Consider the following 21,056-nt stretch of genomic DNA (forward strand, 5'->3'; position numbering starts at 1 on the left):
ATGTGGAATTTAAAAACAAAACAGATGAACATAGGTGTATTCAAAAAAAAAGAGAGAGGGAGGGATGCAAGGGATTCTTAACTATAGATAACAAACTGAGGGTTGATGGAGGAGGTGGGCAGGGGATGGACTCAATGAGTGATGGACATATCTGATGAATCACTAAATTTTACACCTGAAAACAATTTCACCATATATGTTAACTAACTAGAATTTAAATAAAAGCTTGGAATACAAAAATACATTGCACACAATGAACATGTACAGATTTATTCCAACATCATTAGCACACACTATTTTCTACTTACATGGTGTATACACTAAATAGATCACATTCTGAGCTGTCAAACACACCTTTACAAATGTAATGGAAGTCTTGTAATGTCTGTTCTCAGAGCACAGTGGAACGAAATGAAATCAATGTCAGGAAGCTAAGATAAACATTCCAATATATGTGTGGATTAAACAACACACATCTAAATAACACATAGGTAAATACATAAATCTCAAGAAATATTCTATTTGTTTAAGTTTACTTATAAATAATCTCTACACCTAACACAGGGCCTGAACTCATGACCACAAGGTCAAGAGTTGCATGCTCTTCTGACTGAGCCAGCCAGGTGTCCCTAAAATGTTGAGATGAATAAAAATAAAACAAAACTTACAGAATTTTATGGGATGCAGAGAAAGCAGTGCTTACAGGGAAATGTGTTATGTTGAATGCATATATTAACAAAGAAAAGTCTAACATCTATAAATTGCATTCCTATCTCAGGAATTATAAATATTGTATCAAATTAAACACAATGTAATAAAAAGGAATAAAAAGAAAAAAGATAGGAATAATAAAAATTAAAGCAGAAGGGTAGCCTGGATGGTTCGGTCAGTTAAGTGTTTCCCTTCAGTTTAGTTCACGATCTCAGGGTGCTGGGATCGAGCCCCATGTCAGGCTCCCTGCTCACTGGGGAGTCTGATTCTCCCTCTCCCTCTGCTGCTTCCCTTACTTGTGGTCTCTCTTTCTCTGTCAAATAAATAAATAAATAAATAAATAAAATCTTTAAAAAATTGGAGCAGGAATCAGTGAAGTCAATAGAGAAAATCAATAAAATGAATATATATATATATATATATATATATATATATATATATATATATATATATCGTTCTTTAAAAATAGGTGATATGCATGGAGGAGGGCACTTGTGATGAGTATTAGGTAATGTATGGAAATGTTGAATCACTACATTGTACACCTGAAAGTAATATCACACTGTATGTTAACTGAGTGGAATTTAAATAAACACTTACAAACATGATTAACAAAATTAATAAAACTCTAATCAGGCTAATAAAAAAGAGAAAGAGAAAGGACACAATTTAATACCAGAAATGGAAGAAGGGGCATGAATACAGATCCCATTGAAATCAAAAGGATAACAAAGTAATAATAAAATAACTCTACAGTGACAAGTTTGATAACTTAGTGGAAATGGACAAATTCTTTGAAAGACAAAATTTGCCAATACTCATTAAGAAGAAATAGACAAAATTTACAGGTCTATATCTATTGAATAAATTGAGTAAGTAATTAATAATCTTCCGAAACAGAAACCATGGGCCCAGGCGGGTTCACCATTGAATTCTATTAAATATTGAAGGAACATATTAAATTAATTACCTACAATTCCTTTCAGAGCATAAAAGGAATTGAAATACTTCTAACTCCTTCTATGATACCACCATTACCCTATTATAATTCCTACAATGATATAAAAAGCTTCACATCAGTATCTCTTATGAACATAGATGTAAACATCCTCAAAAAATATTACAAATTGAATGTAACAATGTATAAAAAGAATTAAACACCCAAATAAAGGGACATTTCTTCTAGTTCTGCAAGATTGATTCAACATTCTAAAAGCATTTACTGAAATTCATCACATCAACAGAATAAATAATAAAAATCACCTATACATATCAATAGATATAGAAAAAAATTTACAAAATCTGACATCCACTCAAAATTAAAATTCTCAGTAAACCAGGAATTTTAGGGAACAGCTCAACTTTACAAAAATTACCTATAAGAAACCTATAGCCAAATGTATACTTAATGGTAGGAAACTAGAAGCTTTCATACTAAGATCAGAAGCAAGGCAAGTGTGTTCCCTCTCACTACTCCTTTTCAACATTGTGCTGAAAATACTAGCAAATGAAACTAGGCAAGCAAAGGAAAGGAAATGTATATAAATGGAGAAGGAAAAATTAAAAATGTCTTTGTTCATACATGAGATATTATTGGGTAGAAAATCTAAAAGAGTTGACAGAAACACTCCTAAAAACAATAAGTGATTTATCAAATTTGCAACACAAAATTTTAATATACAAAATGCAACATTGCCCTAAATGCCAGCAATGCACAAGTGTAATATGAAATTGAAAACACAGGATTGAAGATGGCGGAGGAGTAGGGGTCCCCTTTTCCAGCTGGTCTCCTGAGTTGAGCGGGATAGGTACCAGACCATCCTGAACACCCACTGAATCAGCCTGAGATGCAGGAAGATACATCTGGATCTCTACAAATGAACAACTCCAGCACTGAGTATTGAGGTATGAATCCGGGAGCCGTGAATCCGCACACATACACCAGAAGATAAATGGAAGGGACAGGGAGCTTCCGAGCTTGGACACCAGGAAGCGGTAGTCACTTGCACTGGAGAGCGGGCTGACTCGCGGACCCAGCACCCCCAAGAGAGCAGACTGGGACCGTGAGCCTGGGACCGTGCTCAACCTGACTGAAAACTGACACTCCGGAGTGTGTGCAAACCACACTGAAATGGAGCCCCAGAGCACGCGGGGGCAGCTGGCGGCTGGTGGCTGGCTGCTGGCAGTGTTAGAAACACGAAGGAAAGAGACGTGCTGGCCCTGGAAGTGAGGGCTGGGATGCTGGCTTGGGACACAGCACTGGGGAGTGGGCTGACTCTTGGACTGGCACCCATGAGAGAGCAGACTGAGACCGTGAGCCTGGGAACGCGTGCAGCCAGTTTGAAAACAGGAGCTCCAGAGTGCGCATGAACTGCTCGGAAATGGAGCTCCAGAGCGCACAGGGGCAGCTGGCAGCTGGTGGCTGGCAGTGTTAGAAACAAAAAGGACCCCAAACAGGGTGGCCTGAGTATCAGCGCGGCAGGCCCCTACTCTAGAAGGCAGGCTAAAATATCAAGAAGCCCACATCCCTAAGGTCCACATAAAACAAGTGCATGATGCCTGGGTCCTGGTCAATAATTTGGGCTCTGGACGACAGCGCAACCTCTCCTCATCAGAATGATGAGAAGGAGAAATCTCGCCCAGCAAAAAAAAGACAATGAGTCTGTGGCCTCTGCCGCAGAACTGATGGATATGGATATAACCAAATTATCAGAAATGGAGTTCAGAGTAACAATGGTCAAGATAATGTGTAGACTTGAAAAAAATATTAACGAAAATAATAACAAGAATATAGAATCTCTAAGGGCGGAAATGAGAGCGAATCTGGCAGAAATTAAAAATGCTATGAATCAAATGCAGTCAAAACTAGATGCTCTGACGGCTAGGGAAATGAGGCAGAAGAATGAATAAGCGAATTGGAAGATGGGTTGGTAGAAGAGAAATGTAAAACAAAAACTTGGCTCAAAAAAATCCAACCTCAAGAATGTAGGTTACGGGAGATTACTGACTCAATGAAACGATCCAATGTCAGAATCATCAACATGCCCAAGGGGGTGGAGAAAAACAGAGGTCTAGAAGAGATATTTGAACAAATTTTAGCTAAAAACTTCCCTAGTCTAGCAAAGGAAAAAAGTATTAGTGTCCAAAGGCAGAGAGGACCCCTCCCAAGCTCAAACACGACAAACCTATGCCACGTCACGTCATAGTGCATTTCACAAATATTAGATCCCAGGATACAGTACTGAAAGCGGCCAGGGCAAAGAAATTTCTCATGTACCAAGGCAAAGATATCAGAATTACGACAGATCTGTCTACACAGACCTGGAATGAGAGAAATGGTTGGGGGGCATTTTTAAAGCTCTTTCAGAGAAAAACATGCAGCCAAGTATCCTTTATCCAGCAAGGCTGTCATTCAGAACTGATGGAGAGATAAAGACCTTCCAGAATTGCCAGTCATTGACCAATTTCGTAACCATGAATCCAGCCCTGCAGGAGATATTAAGGGAGGTTCTATAAAAGTAAAAAGGCCCCAAGAGTGATGCAGAACAGAATGTTACAATCTATGGAAACAAAAACTTTACAGGCAACATAACATCATTAAAATCATCTCTCTCAATAACCACTCTCAATGTGAAAGGCCTAAATGCTCCCATAAAGTGCCACAGGGTTGCAGATTGGATAAAAAGACATGACCCATGCATTTGCTGTCTATAAGAGACTCATACTGAACCTAAAGATACATCCATACTGAAAGTGAAGGGATGAAAAACCATCTTTCATGGCAATGGACCTCAAAAGAAAGCTGGGGTAGCAATTCTCATATCATACAGATTGGATTTTAAACTAAAGACTATAGTTAGAGATACAGAAGGGCACTATATTATTCTTAAAGGATATATCCAACAAGTGGATATGACAATTATAAATATCTATGTCCCCAACAGGGGAGCAGCAAGATACACAAGCCAACTCTTCACCAGAAAAGAAACATGTAGATAGAAATACGTTAATAGTAGGGGACCTCAACACTCCACTATCAGCAATAGATAGATCACCTAAGCAGAAAATTAACAAAGAAACGACAGCTTGGAATCCCAGATTAGACCAGAGGGACATCATAGATATTTTTAGAACACTACACCCCAGAACAAAAGAATACTCATTCTATTTGAATGCACATGGAATATTCTCCAAAACAGATCATGTTCTGGGTCACAAAACAGGTCTCAACTGATACCAAAAGACTGAAATTATTCCCTACATATTCTCAGACCACAATGCTTTGAAATAGGAACTCAACCACAAGGAGAAATTTGGAAGAAAATCAAACACTTGGATACTAAGAGCCATCCTGCTTAACCATGATTTGATAAACCAGGAAATCAAAAAATCAATTTAAACAATTTATGGAGAACTAAGAGAATGAAAACTCAACGGTCCAAAACCTATGGGACACTACAAAGGCAGTCCTAAGGGGAAAATACATAGCCATTCAAGCCTCACTCAAAAGAATAGAAAAATCTAAAATGCAGTTTTTATATTCTCACCTCAAGAAGCTGGAACAGCAACAGAAGAGCAGGCCTAATCCACACACGAGAAAGCAGTTGATCAAGATTAGAGCAAAGATCAATGAATTAGAAACCAGCAGCACAGTAGAGCAGATCAACAGAACTAGAAGCTGTTTCTCTGAAAGAATAAATAAAATAGATAAGTCACTGGCAAGTCTTATCAAAAAGAATAGAGAAAGGACTCAAATTAATAAAATTATGAATGAAAAGGGAGAGGTCACAACCAACACCAATGAAATAGGGAGGATGTTTAGAAAGTTTTATCAACAGCTTTACGCCAATAAATTACACAACCTGGAAGAGATGGAGGCCTTCCTGGAAACCTATAAACTACCAAGACTGAAATAGGAAGAAATTGATTTTTTAAACCATTTAATTATGAAGAGATTGATGCAGTGATTAAAACATTCCAAAAAAAAAAAAAAAACCTCCAGGACCTGATGGATTCCCCAGGGAATTCTACCAAACATTCAAAGAAGCAATAATACCTATTCTCCTAAAGCTGTTTCAAAAAATAGAAACAGAAGGAAATCTACCCTACTCATTCTATGAGGAGAATATTACCTTGGTCCCCAAACCAGGCAAAGACCCCATCCAAAAGGAGAATTACAGACTGATATCCCTGATGAATATGGATGCCAAAATTCTCAACAAGATCCTAGCTAATAGGATCCAACAGTACATTGAAAGGATCATCCATCATGACCAAGTGGGATTCATCCCTGGGATGCAAGCGTGGTTCAACATTCAAAAATCTATCACTGTGATAGATTATATCAACAAGAAAAAAGTCAAGAATCATAAGACCTCTCAATACATGCAAAAAAAAGCATTTGACAAAATACACCATCTTTTCCTGGTTAAAACTCCTCAGAATGTAGGGATAGAGGGTACATTCCTCAATCTCATAAAAGCCATCTATGAAAAGGTTACAGCAAATATCATTCTCAATGGGGAAAAGCTGGAATCCTTTGCCTTAAGATCAGGAACACAACAAGGATGCCCACTCTCGCCATTATTACTCAACATAGTAGTAGTAGAAGTCCTTGCAACAACAATCGGACAACAAAAAGGGATAAAAGGTATCCAAATCGGCAAAGAAGAAGTCAAACTGTCTCTCTTCACAGATGACATGATACTCTATATGGAAAAACCAAATGAACCCACCCCCAAACTACTAGAAGTTATAGAGCAATTCAGTAATGTGGCGGTATACAAAATCAATGCTCAGAAATGAGTTGCATTTCTATACACGAACAATGAGAATGAAGAAAGAGAAATTAGGGAATCCATTCCATTTACAATAGCGCCAAAAACCATACGTTACCTTGGAATTAACCAGAGACGTAAAGAATTTATGTTCTGGAAATTACAATTCACTCTTGAAAGACATTGAAGAAGACATAAAAAGATGGAAAAATATTCCATGCTCATGGATTGGAAGAATTAACATAGTTTAAATGTCCATGCTACCCAGAGCAATCTACACTTTCAATGCTATCCCGATCAAAATAGCCATGACATTTTTCAAAGAACTAGAACAAACAGCCCTTAAATTTGTGTGGAACCAGAAAAGGCCTTGAATCGCCAAGGAATTGTTGAAAAGGAAAAACAAAGCTGGGGGCATCACATTGCTGGATTTCAAGCTGTACTACAAAGCTGTGATCACAAAGACAGCATGGTACTGGCACAAAAACAGACACATAGACCAATGGAACAGAATAGAGAACCCAGAAATGGACCCTTGGCCCTTTGGGCAACTAATCTTTGATAAAGCAGGAAAAAAACATCCGGTGGAAAAAAGACAGTCTCTTCAATAAATGGTGCTGGGAAAATTGGACAGCTACATGCAAAAGAATGAAACTTGACCAGTCTCTCACACTATACACAAAGATAAACTCCAAATGGATGAAAGACCTCAATGTGAGACAGGAATCCATCAAAATCCTAGGGGAGAACATAGGTAGCAACCTCTACGACATCAGCCACAGCAACCTTTTTCATGACACATCTCCAAAGGCAAGAGAAACAAAAGAAAAAATGATCTTGTGAGACGTCATCAAGATAAGAAGCTTCTGTACAGCCAAGGAAATAGTCAAAAAAAACTAAGAGGCAGCCCACGGAATGGCAGAAGATATTTGCAAATGACAGTACAGATAAAAGACTGGTATCCAAGATCTACAAAGAACTTCTCAAATTCAATACACAAGAAACAAATAAGCAAATCATAAAATGAGCAGATGATATGAGCAGACATTTTTCCAATGAAGACATACCAATGCCTAACAGACACACGAAAAAATGTTAACATCATTAGCCATCAGGGAAATTCAAATCAAAACCACACTAAGATACCACCTTACACCAGTTAGAAGGACAAAAATTGACAAGGCAAGAAACTAAAAATGTTGGAGAGAATGTGGGGAAAGGGGATCACTCCTACATTGTTTGTGGGAATGCAGGTTGGTACAGCCACTCTGGAAAACAGTGTGGAGGTCCCTTAAAAAGTTAAAAATTGAGCTATCCTATGACCCAGCCATTGCACTACTGTGTATTCACCCCAAAGATACAGACGTAGTGAAGAGAAGGGCCTTGTGCCCCCCAATGTTCAGAGCACCATTGTCCACAATATGTAAATCGTGGAAGGAGCTGAGATGCCCTTCAATAGATGACTGGATTAAGAAGCTGCGGTCCATATATACAATGGAATATTTCTTAGCTATCAAAAAGGATGATTTCTCAACATTTCCTGCAACATGGACGGCACTGGAGGAGATAATGCTATGTGAAATAAGTCAAGCAAAGAAAGACAATTATCATGTGGTTTCACTCATCTATGGAACATAAGAAGTAGGAGGATTGGTAGGAGAAGAAAGGGATAAAGAAATGGGGGGTAATCAGAGAGGGGAATTATGCATGAGAGACAATGGACTCTGAGAAACAAACTGAGGGCTTCAGAGGGGAAGGGGGTGGGGGAATGGGATAGGCTGGTGATGGGTAGTAAGGAGGGCACGTATTGCGTGGTTCACTGGGTGTTATGTGCAAGTAATGAATCATGGAACTTTACATCAAAAACCAAGGATGTACTGTATGGTAACTAACATAATATAACAAAGAAATATTATTATAAAAAAATAAAGGTATCAGAAACTAAAAAAAAAAAAAGAGAACACATGATCATTTACATTAGCACTAAAGAAACAAGAAGAAAAGAAGGAAGGTAGAAAAATTGTTAGGTACAAATGTAACAAAATGAAAGCAGTAAAATAAAACTAAATAAATGATTCGATATTCCATGTTCATGGAATGGAAGACTTAATATTGTCAAGATGTGGGTTCTACCTACTTTGATTTACAGATTTGATCAAATCTGAGTCAAAATTCCATCAAGTTATTTTGTGGACGTTGACAATGTGATTATAAAACTTATGTGTCAAAGAAATTACAAGAATAGCAAACAAAAATGCAAAAGATCAACGTTGGAAGACAGATGCTGCCCAATTTCAAGAACTTCTACAAAGCTGCAGCAATCGTGCCTGGTGGTTTGGTGTTAGAAGAGATGAAGAAATCAGTGGCAAAAATATAGAGCCCAGAAATAGACCCACATAAATATAGTTAACTGATTTTTGTCAAAGAAACAAAGACAACACAAGGAAGCAACTATTGTCCTTACAATAAATTATGCTGGAATGACTGGACATCGTAATGCAAATAAATAAATACATCTAGACAGTATTTCATATCTTTCACCATAATTAACTCAAAATGCTTTGTAGACCTAAACGTAAAATGCAAAACTACAAAGGTCCTAGGAGATAATCTAGGAGAAACCTAGATGATCTTGAGTATAACCATGACCTTTAGATACAATTCCAGCACATAACTTATTTTTTAAAGATTAAAAAATATATATCCACACCCAACATTGGGCTTGAACTTATAAACTCTAAGGTCAAGAGTCCTGCCCTCCACTCACTGAGCCAGCCATGTGCTCCAAGGCATAACTTATTTTTTTAAAGATTTATTTTATTTACCTGAGACAGAGTAAGCACAAGCAGGGGGATGGGGCAGAGGGAGAGGGAGGGCAAGAATCATCAAGCAGACTCCCCACTGACTGCAAAGCCAATGTGGATCTTGATCCCAGGACCCCGAGAACATGACCTGAGACAAAACCAAGAGTCAGATGGTCAACTGAATGAGCCAAACAGGCGCCTTCCCCAAGGCCTAACTTATTTAAAAAATAATTGATAAACTGGAATTTATTAAAATTAAAATCTCAAGATGTAGGAAAGAAAATATTCAAAAGAATGAGAAGCAAGCCCCAGATGCATAGAAAATCTTGGAAAAAAAAACAATAAAAGGAAATCTTTATAAAGGACATATTTGATAAATAATTGTTTTCTAAGTACACAAAGAACTATGAAATCAGCAATGAAGAAAATAATTAAGAAAACAGACTAAGGACCATAATAGACATGTCACTAAAAAAGATAAACAGATGGCAAATAAGCATATAAAACAGAGGTTCACATTATATGTCATCAGTTATATGCAAATTAGAACAGAAATAAGATGTCACTACATACCTATTTAAATGGTCAAAATCGATGAAACAACAAGAGTAAATGCTGGTGTAGATATGGCACAACAGAAGCGATCATTTGGAGCTGGCAGGGTTGCAAAATGACACAAACACTTTGGAAGATAGTTTGACAGTTTCTTAACAAACTAAAATGATCTTAACCATACAGCCCAGCAGTCTACAAAACTTGAAAACATGTCCAATAAAATCTACACATGGTTGTTAATAACAGCTTTATTTATGATTGCAAAAAATTGGAAGCTAACAAGATGTTTTTCGTTTGCTGAACTGATAAACTGTGGTGCATCCAAACAATAGAATATTATTCAGCAATAAAAATATATAAGTTACCAATCCATAAAAAGGCACTGAGGAACTTTATATGCATATTATTAAGTGAGCAAAGCCAATCTGAAAACACTATATACTGTGTAATTCCAACTATACAATATTCTGCAAAGAGCAGAGCTCTGAAGGCATTAAAAGTTCAATAGCTGCCAGGGTCATGGGTTGAGGAGGAATGAATTGGCAGAGCACAGAAAAGTTTAAAAGCAGTAAAACTACTTGCATGGTACTATAATGATTGATATAAGAAGAAGTCTGCATAAACTGGGAGATGTGGCTGATTTTTTCAAATGCCTATTTTTTGACAATAACAATAAAAAAATCACGAGGCTTGGTCCATATGTTGAAACAACATACATTGATAGACTCCTTCCCTGAGGAAACACAGAAATAAGAATCGCTAGACAAAAAATTTTAAACTGACTTTCATATGATCAAATTGGTAAATAAAACAGAGAAATAACTAAAGAAATTTTTTTTAAATGACATATAAACAAAATGAGGATATCACTGAAGAGATATGAATTCTAAAAAGAAAGCAATCAGAAACTCTAAAGCTAAAAATTACAAAAACTACAATGACTAGCCATCAGGGAAATATAAATCAAATTCACAATGAGATACCACCTTACACCAGTTAGAATGACTAAAATTAGCAAGACAGAAAACAACAAACGTTGGAGAGGCTGTGGAGAAACGGGAACCCTCTTACACTGTTGGTGGAAATGCAAGCTGGTACAGCCACTTTGGAAAACAGTATGGAGGTTCCGCAAAAAGCTACCCTATGACCCAGCAATTGCACAACTGGGTATTTACCCCAAAGATACAGATGTAATGAAAAGAAGGGGCACATGCACCCCAATGTTAATAGCACCAATGTCCATGACAGCCAAACTGTGGAAGGAGCTAAGATGCCCTTCAACAGATGCATGGATGAAGAAGATGTCATTCGTTTATACAGTGGACATTACTCAGCCATTGGAAAGGATGAATACCTGCCATTTGCATTGACATGGATGGAAATAGAGGGTATTATGCTAAGTGAAATAAGTTAGGTAGAGAAAGACAATTATCATATGATTTCATTCATATGTGGCATATAAGGAATAGCACAGAGGACCATAGGAAAAGGGAGGGAAAACTGAATGGGAAGAAATCAGAGAAGAAGAAAAACCATGAGAGCCTCTGGGAAACCAAATGAGGACTGCAGAACAGAGAGGGGGGGAGGGATGGGGTAACCAGTTGAGGATATTAAGGAGGGGATGTGATGTGATAAACACTAATGAATCATTGAACACTATTTCAAAAACTAATGATGTACTGTATGTTGGCTAGTTGAACATAATAAAAATAAATAAAAATAAAAAATAAATTGAAAAAATGATACTGTTATACTTAAAAATAAACAAAATTGGTATTCAGATGTTAAAAAATAAATAAAACGGTATATCAATTAAAAAAATACGGGGGGGAGTTAAGATGGCGGAGGAGTAGGGGACCCCTTTTTCAGCTGGTCCCGTGAGTCGAGCTGGATAGGTACCAGACCAGCCTGCACATCCACGGAATCAGCCTGAGATGCAGGAAGATACATCTGGATCTCTACTAATGAACATCTCCAGCGCTGAGTATTGAGGTACGTTCGAAGCGGGGAGCCGTGAAACCGTGCACAGATATCAGAAGATAAACAGAAGTGGGAGGGAGCCGCCATGTTGCCGGGAAGCGGTAGCCACCTGCACAGGGGAGAGGGTGGACTTGTGGAGGCACCCGCGAGACAGCGGACTGAGAACGTGAGACAGGAGCATGCACTACCAGACTTCTCAAAGAACTCTGGAACTCCAATGTGCTCACTGGAAGCAGACTGAGACCGGGAGCTCCAGAGCGCGCAGGGGTGACTGGCGGCTGGCGGCTGACGGTGTTAGAAACACAAAGGACAGAGACGTGCCAGCCCTGGAAGTGAGGGCTGGGACACCTGGTGTGGGGCGCACATCCCGGGACACTGCAGGGTTGACAGCACCAACAGTAACAGAGTTAAAGTGGCCAGAACATCAGTGGAGAACGGTCCGCAATCCCTCTGTTCTGAGACAGAGGCTGAGATTCGGCTGCTGCTGCTCTGACTCACAGAAGAGGCACAGCAAGCCACCAGGGAAAGCCACCAGAGAACAAAAGCCTGGAAATACCGGCTCACAGCGTGCCCAAACCCATCCCCTCTCGCAGGGGACACAGAGACTCTACCCAAACAGGGTTGCCTGAGTATTGGCATGGCAGGACCCTCCCCCAGAAGGCAGGCTGAAAAATCAAGAAGCCCACATCCTGGGGCACCTGGGTGGCGCAGTCATTAAGCGTCTGTCTTCGGCTCAGGGCATGATCCCGGCTTTCCGGAAAGGAGTCCCTCATTGGGCTCCTCCGCTGTGAGCCTGCTTCTTCCACTCCCACTCACCTGCTTGTGTTCCATCTCTTGCTGGTTGTCTCTCTGCCACATAAATAAATAAAATCTTTAAAGAAGAAGCCCACATGCATAAGATCCCTATAAAACAAGGGCGCACGGCCTGGGTCCCAGTCAATAATTTGGGCACTGGACGACAACGCAACCTCTCCTCATCAGAATGACGAGAAGGAGAAGTCCCCCCCAGCAAAGAAAAGACAATGAGTCTGCGGCCTCTGCCACAGAACTAATGGATATGGATGTAACCAAATTATCAGAAATGGAATTCAGAGTAACAATGGTCAAGATGATGTGTAGACTTGAAAAAAGTATTAACAAAAATGTTAATGAGAATATAGAATTTCTAAGGGCGGAAATGAGAGCGAATCTGGCAGAAATTAAAAATTCTATGACCCTGGATCGCCTGGGTAGCACAGTCCTTAAGCGTCTGCCTTCGGCTCAGGACGTGATCCCGGCGTTCTGGGATCGAGTCCCACGTCAGGCTCCTCCGCTATGAGCCTGCTCCTTCCTCTCCCACTCCCCCTGCTTGTGTTCCCTCTCTCGCTGGCTGTCTCTTTGTCAAATAAATAAATAAATCTTAAAAAAAAATTCTATGAGTCAAATGCAGTCAAAACTAGAGGCTCTGACGGCCAGGGTCACTGAGGCAGAGGAACGTATTAGCTAATTGAAGGATGAAGTAGTAGAAGAAAAAACTAAAATAGAAGCTGGACTTAAAAAAATCCACGCCCATGAATGTAGGTTACGGGAGATTACTGACTCAATGAAATGATCCAATGTCAGAATCATCGGCATCCCCGAGCGGGTGGAGAAAAACAGAGGCCTAGAAGAGATATTTGAATAAATTGTAGCTGGAAACTTCCCTAATCTAGCGAGGGAAACAAATATTCATGTCCAAGAGGCAGAGAGGACCCCTCCCAAGCCCAACCATGCCAAACCTACGCCATGTCATGTCATAGTGCAATTCACAAATATTAGATCCCAGGATACAGTACTGAAAGCGGCCAGGACAATGAAATTTCTCACGTACCAAGGCAAAGTTATCAGAATTACGTCAGACCTGTCCACACAGACCTGGAATGAGAGAAAGGGTTGGGGGGGGCATTTTTAAAGCTCTTTCAGAGAAAAACATGCAACCAAAGATCATTTATCCAGCAAGGCTGTCATTCAGAATTGATGGAGAAATAAAAACCTTCCAGAATCGCCAGTCATTAACCAATTTCGTAACCACGAAACCAGCCCTACAGGAGATATTAAGGGGGGTTCTATAAAGGTAAAAAGGCCCCAAGAGTGATACAGAACAGAAAGTCACAACCAATACAAACAAAGACTTTACTGGCAACATGGCATCATTAAAATCATATCTCTCAATAATGACTCTCAATGCAAATTGCTTGAATGCTCCCATAATGTGCCACAGGTTTGCAGACTGGATAAAAAGAAATGACCCATCCATTTGCTGTCTAAAAGAGACTCATTTTGAACCTAAAGATACATTCAGACTGACAGTAAAGGGATGGAGTACCATCTTTCACGCAAATGGACCTCAAAAGAAAGCTGGGGTAGTAATTCTAATATCAGATAGATTGGATTTTAAACTAAAGACTATGGTTAGAGACACAGAAAGGCACTATATTATTCTTAAAGGATGTATCAAACAAGTGGATATTACAATTATAAATATATATGCCTCCAACAGGCGAGCAGCAAGATACACAAGCCAACTCTTAACCAGAATACAGAGACATATAGATAAAAATACAATAGGGGCGCCTGGGTGGCTCAGTCGTTAAGTGTCTGCCTTCGGCTCAGGGCGTGATCCCGGCATTCTGGGATTGAGCCCCACATCAGGCTCCTATGCTGGGAGCCTGCTTCTTCCTCTCCCACTCCCCCGCCTGTGTTCCCTCTCTCACTGGCTCTCTCTCTCTGTCAAATAAATAAATAAAATCTTAAAAAAAAAAGATAAAAATACAATAGTAGGGGACCTCAACACCCCGCTATCAGAAATAGACAGAACACTCTGGCAAAAACTAAGCAAAGAATCAAAGGCTTTAAATGCCATACTCGATGAGTTGGACCTCATAGATATATATAGAACACTACACCCCAGAACCAACGAATACTCATTCTATTCTAATGCCCACGGAACATTCTCAAGAATAGACCATGTTCTGGGACACAAAACAGGTCTCAACTGATACCAAAAGACTGATATTATTCCCTGCATATTCTCAGACCACAACGCTCTGAAATTGGAACACAACCACAAGGAAAAATTTGGGGGGTGGGGGAATAGGATAGGCTGGTGATGGGTAGTAATGAGGGCACATATTGCACGGTGCACTGGGTGTTATATGCAACTATACGAATCATGGAATTTTGCATCAAAAACCAGGAATGTAGTGTACGGTGACTAACATAATATAAAAAATATTATTATAATTAAAAAAAGAAAAGAAAAAATTGATTAGAAGGAAACATATGCAGTAATTTCCTTGACACTGGCATAGAAACATATTTCTAGACATGACTTCTTTGGCAAGGTAAACAAAAATCTACATTAAACTTTTGGTACTACACCATTTTTTTTAAATGCAGAGTGAAAGAAATCATCAACAAAATAAGAATGCAATCTTCTGAATGGGAGAAGATATTTGCAAATGATATATCCAATAAATGGTTAATATCTAAAATATATAAAGAACTTATACATGAGAGACATAATATTCAAAAAGTCTGAGTAAATATATTTGTTTACCCACTGAATTAACCTTTAACACAGCTGTTAAAACATCTACACAAATTATCAGAACTCATTTCTAAACTTTAGGCTAAGGCCATGCTGAACTATTGGTGATTTAACTTAAATTATTCATGTCTCAGTGGACATTCCCAAGTGAATGAACACACAAAACACCAAATGTTATCGTTAATTGTCAAAGGTGTCTGGAAATCATGATTGCTATTTAGACTTTATGGAGTTATGTAAAATTTCAAGGGCATGGATGAGAAATAAGTATAAACACTGGTTTGAAAAATATTCAAAGAAGTCTATTCAGAGAAATGACTTTGTTCATATGATGACTGGAGGGCCAATGTCAGCTATCCAAACCAGTAAGTTTGTAAATGTGCCAGATAATAAAAGGTATGGGTCTTAATTGTATTTTTGTTTTTATTTATCATTGAGATACTTCCACAAATGCTTAAGATAATTTTGATTAGAATTAATAAAAAGTTATTTTAATAAACTATTTTAATAAAAAATTGATCTATTCAGGCATCTAATTAACCATGGAAATTCAAAGGAAAATTTTATTTGACTAAAATAAGTTTAAAAGATACATATTTTTTATATTTTTATATTTTATATTATATATATAAAGTAAATATAAATAGATTGCTTACACACTTCAGTACTTAAAAAAAAACAGAGAAAGCTCTCTTTAACCTAAAATATAAAACATTATAAAATTATGGAAAGAATTAGTGTTGTACCTAATAATCTCTTGTGAAATAGTGGTAAAATATGGTGATATTGATATTACGATCAATGGCTGATATTATCTATGAGCATCTATGAACTTCTTTTCTGGATTTATGGTAATTAAAAATAAGGTTTAAACTAAATGATATTGTATTCATGAAAACATGGTAACTTTAAAAATAATAATTTTCTGTGACAAAGAAATATGTAAGTTCAAATGGAACTGAAAATGTGAAAAGAATTTTCTTGAACCAAGACATTTTTAGAAAAATTCTTGCACTTGAAAGATATGTTTTTTTTTCCATTGAGAAAGGAAAGGTATGTTGAGTCCAGAGTCTGTAATGGGGGAGTTTTCTGCTAAATAAAGAATGCTTTACTGTGGCATGTGTAACATAGATTGTATTCTACAGGGGTAGAGCTGTTTTCATGCATGAATATGATGTGATCACATAGCTGTTGATCCTATTGGGTTAATTCTTCTGGCTTTGTAGATTATTGACTGCATTAAAATCATTACAGATTTAAAGTTGTCAGTTTTAGAAATGAGTGATGTAATCTATGTAGCCGTTGCTCAAGTTTGGAAATACAAGATTTTAACTGGAGTTTGAGTGAGCATAGCTGCACTGTTTACAATAGAAATGTGGTTTAGGAGCTAGTTCATAAATGTGCTCTCTGGATGGTAGGGAAATGAGGGTCTTTGTAAGAGACAGGGTTGAGTCATATTGGGATAGACTTTAGATGGACTCACATGGAATTGAATAAACAAAGCTAGCATGTAGGAGTCCAAATCATCAATAGTGATTAAATAAGCCATTTCCTATTTCTTTCCTGGATTTGGGGGATGGGGAGGGGATTTTGCAAATGAGTGCAAAGTGGTTAAATGTTTTCCAGAATAAACTTATTATTGCTTATACAGGATTTTTCTTTATATGCATCTGTACTTTCTAATTAAATGCTTTCTTGCTAGATTTTATTTAAAAGTATATTTATATTATTTTATAATAAAAGTCAAATAGTAATGATTAAACACATCTGTCTATGGAAGCACTATTTCCTGAATGCAAATGACAGCTTCTGAAAATAAGTCAAACATTCATAGGAATAGTGTATGTGTTATGATTATTTTTAAACAAATTTTGCCCAGTTGTACTACTTTATCTGTTTAAATATTGCATTAACATCATTAGCCATCAGGGAAATTCAAATCAAAACCGCACTAAGATACCACCCTACACCAGTTAGAATGGCAAAAATTAACAAGACAGAAAACAACAAATGTTGGAGAGGATGTGGAGAAAGGGGATCCCTCCTACATTGTTGGTGGGAATGCAAGTTGGTACAGCCAGTTTGGAAAACAGTGTGGAGGTCCCTTAAAAACTTAAAAATTGAGCTACCCTATGATCCAGCCATTGCACTACTGGGTATTTACCCCAAAGATACAGACGTAGTGAAGAGAAGGGCCATTTTGCACCCCAATATTCATAGCAGCATTGTCCACAATAGCTAAATCGTGGAAGGAGCCGAGATGCCCTTCAACAGATGACTGGATTAAGAAGATGTGGTCCATATATACAATGGAATATTACTCAGCCATCAGAAAAAATGATTACCCAACATTTGCAGCAACATGGATGGGACTGGAGGAGATTATGCTAGGTGAAGTAACTCAAGCAGAGAAAGACAATTATCATATGGTTTCACTCATTTGTAGAACATAAGGAATAGCAGGGAGATCATTAGGAAAAGCAAGGGGAAAATGAAGGGGGAGTAAACAGAGGGGTAAATGAACTAGAGAGACTATGGACTTTGGGAAACAAACTGAGGGTTTTAGAGGGGACGGGGGTGGGGGGATGGGCTAGCCCAGTGAAGGGTGTTAAGGAGGGCAGGTATTGCATGGGGCACTGGGTGTTATAGGTAAACAATGAATCATGGAACACTACATCAAAAACTAATGATGTGCTGTACGGTGACTAATATATCATAATATAAATAAATAAATAAATAAATAAATAAATAAATAAATAAGTAAATAAATTCGCCTTAAAAACTGTGTGCCACTGACTTTCCAGTGAAATAATAATTACATCCGTGTTAGCAACCTAGAATGCTTTATGAAAAACAAATAATACATTGACACAGCTTGGGAACAATGTCACTGAGAAATCTAAGGATGACAGGTTTGTGGATAAAAATGGTATGATGGTAACTTTGTTGACTGTAGTTGCAATGGTGATGATGAAGATGGTAAAAAATTTCCCAGCTACTGTTCACTGGTCACTAACACAAATCACATTTGACATATCCAGTATAAATTATACTATTCAATCTTACTCTTGTTTTTTTTGTGACCTGAGCCTAAACCAAGAATCTGAAGCTCAACCAACTGAGCACCCGGGTGCCCTGTGGCTAAATTATAAAAGGAAAAATCTTCACCTAAGGGTTAAAAAATATATTCACTTATGTGCCTGTAATTTATTCATGTATCTTGATTTATAATGCATACATAAAAAGTACATCTTGTTATGTTGATAATACCTAAATTTATATAGAAAAATAAAGTGTATATGGGGCGCCTGGGTGGCACAGCGGTTAAGCGTCTGCCTTCGGCTCAGGGCGTGATCCCAGCGTTATGGGATCGATCCCCACATCAGGCTCTTCTGCTGTGAGCCTGCTTCTTCCTCTCCCACTCCCCCTGCTTGTGTTCCCTCTCTCGCTGGCTGTCTCTATCTCTGTCGAATAATCTTTAAAAAAAAAAAAAAGAAAAGAAAAATAAAGTGTATGTATCTTAATAAAATATATTATTCTTATAAATATATGGATTTCTATGAAATATTTGGGAGACAGATGCATGCCCTATCAAGATTTTACCTATGAGGCAATAACTGGCACATCTATTTTTTCAAAATATGTGTTAAATTTTTTATGAGCAATAATGTTTCCTGAATAAATCACAGTGGCAGTAAATAATGAACTAATACGAGCTTATATTCCTGTATTTATTATGTGTCTTCTCTTTAGGGAAAACTACATTAATGTCCCATGGAAAATATTAACCAAACATCTACTGATTTCTTCTTACTGGGGTTATTCCCATCATCAAGAATTGGACTGTTTTTCTTCATTCTCATTGTTCTCATTTTCCTAATGGCTCTGTTCGGCAACCTGTCCATGATCATTCTCATCTTCCTGGACACCCATCTCCACACACCCATGTATTTTCTACTTAGTCAGCTCTCCCTCATGGACCTGAACTATATCTCCACAATTGTCCCCAAGATGGTTTCTGATTATCTCTCTGGAAACAAGTCTATTTCTTTCATCAGGTGTGGAGTTCAGAGTTTCTTCTTCATGGCTTTAGCTGGTGGAGAAGGATTACTATTGGCCTCTATGGCCTATGATCGTTATGTGGCTATTTGCTTTCCTCTCCACTATCCCATTCGTATGAGCAAAAGAGTATGTGTGCTGATGATAACAGGATCTTGGATAATGGGCTCAGTGAACTCCTGTGCCCACACTGTATATGCCTTCGGTCTCCCTTACTGTCGATCCAGGACCATCAACCATTTCTTCTGTGATGTCCCCGCCATGTTGACTCTGGCCTGTGTGGACACCTGGGTCTATGAGTACACAGTGTTTGTGAGCACCACATTTCTCCTTGTGTTTCCTTTCACTGGCATTGCAATTTCCTATAGCCGAGTCCTCCTTGCCATCTGCCGCATGCAGTCCACAGAAGGGAGGAAGAAGGCCTATTCAACCTGCAGCACTCACCTCACTGTGGTGACTTTCTACTATGCGCCCTTTGCTTACACTTATTTACGCCCAAGATCCTTCCGATCTCCCACAGAGGACAGGGTCCTGGCTGTCTTCTACACCATTCTGACCCCAATGCTCAACCCCATCATCTACAGCCTGAGAAACAAGGAGGTGATGGGGGCCCTGAGAAGAATCATTCAGAGGTTCTCCTCTTCAGACAAAAGACATTAGTCCTGCTGCCTTAGAAGTACATCAATTTCACCTTGTACACTCATTAAGAAAAATGTCATTCCAGGATTGAAGGCAAGGATTACATTAATCTAGATAATTTAAATGATTGAGATTTGACTAAATCATTGTATATTCCCAATCACTATTTTTATTTCTGGTAAATTTTCAATAAATGTAAAGAGCATATATATTCCCCTTAACGTGTATGTAATAAGATTTTATTACCACATTGAAATGACATTGGAAACAGTCCACCTTGGTGGTATTATTCATTATAATACATCTCATATATTTAGAATATCTCTCCACATGGCTAAAATAGGACAAAATAGCAAGAAATGTTATAACATTGCCAGATTTCTTTGAAATCAAATATACACATGTGTTTTATTTCTATTATAGTTCACACATAACACTTTACTAGTGTATAATGATTTTTCTCTTTCCTAATTTTCAGGGGAAGTGATACAGAGAGTAGCCAATGAGCTCTGCATGGAATTAGATGTTCTCACATCACTGAAGAAGAAATACAAGTTTATGTATTTTATGAGTAGCACCCTGGGAATATCTGCATGAATCCTAAGAAACAATTTATCAGAGGTCTACCATGTCAGGATAAATAATTATGATTGAGGAGACACAAAATGGACTAAGGAATAATGTGAGCCATTTTCTGAAATGACTCTTTGGAGTTACATCTATTGAATGCAGATTAATTAATTGGAGCCACTCCTCAATCATCCCTCAAAACACTCAAATTGTATATCCCCAAAGGCCATTATTACCATTTCATAAGATAATTTCTGTTATGGGCATTTCATTATACAGTAAGTGTTCTTATAATTCCACTGAACCAGATTTGTGGGGTTGGTTTGGTGTTAACCTCTCTGCACCACTATTTTTAACAGATAGACCTGTTTAACAGATAGACCTGTTTAGTCA

General features: G+C 38.0%; 1 protein-coding gene across 1 annotated transcript; it reads left to right on the forward strand.

Annotated features, from left to right (window-relative positions):
* The first annotated feature begins 19,169 nt into the window (after positions 1–19,169).
* LOC123791154 (olfactory receptor 2L5-like) lies at positions 19,170–20,114 on the forward strand. Its single transcript, XM_045795794.2, has one exon. It carries the CDS (start codon positions 19,170–19,172, stop codon positions 20,112–20,114), a length of 945 nt encoding a protein of 314 aa, XP_045651750.2.
* The last annotated feature ends 942 nt before the right edge of the window (positions 20,115–21,056 follow it).

This window comes from Ursus americanus, chromosome 5 (assembly GCF_024610735.1).
Source record: "Ursus americanus isolate L20-20 chromosome 5, mUrsAme1.1.p, whole genome shotgun sequence".
NCBI classification, from domain to species: domain Eukaryota; kingdom Metazoa; phylum Chordata; class Mammalia; order Carnivora; family Ursidae; genus Ursus; species Ursus americanus.

What these genes read in the sequence shown, in the direction of transcription:
- LOC123791154 (XM_045795794.2), top strand. Translation starts at nt 19,170, where the DNA reads ATGGAAAATATTAACCAAACATCTACTGATTTCTTCTTACTGGGGTTA.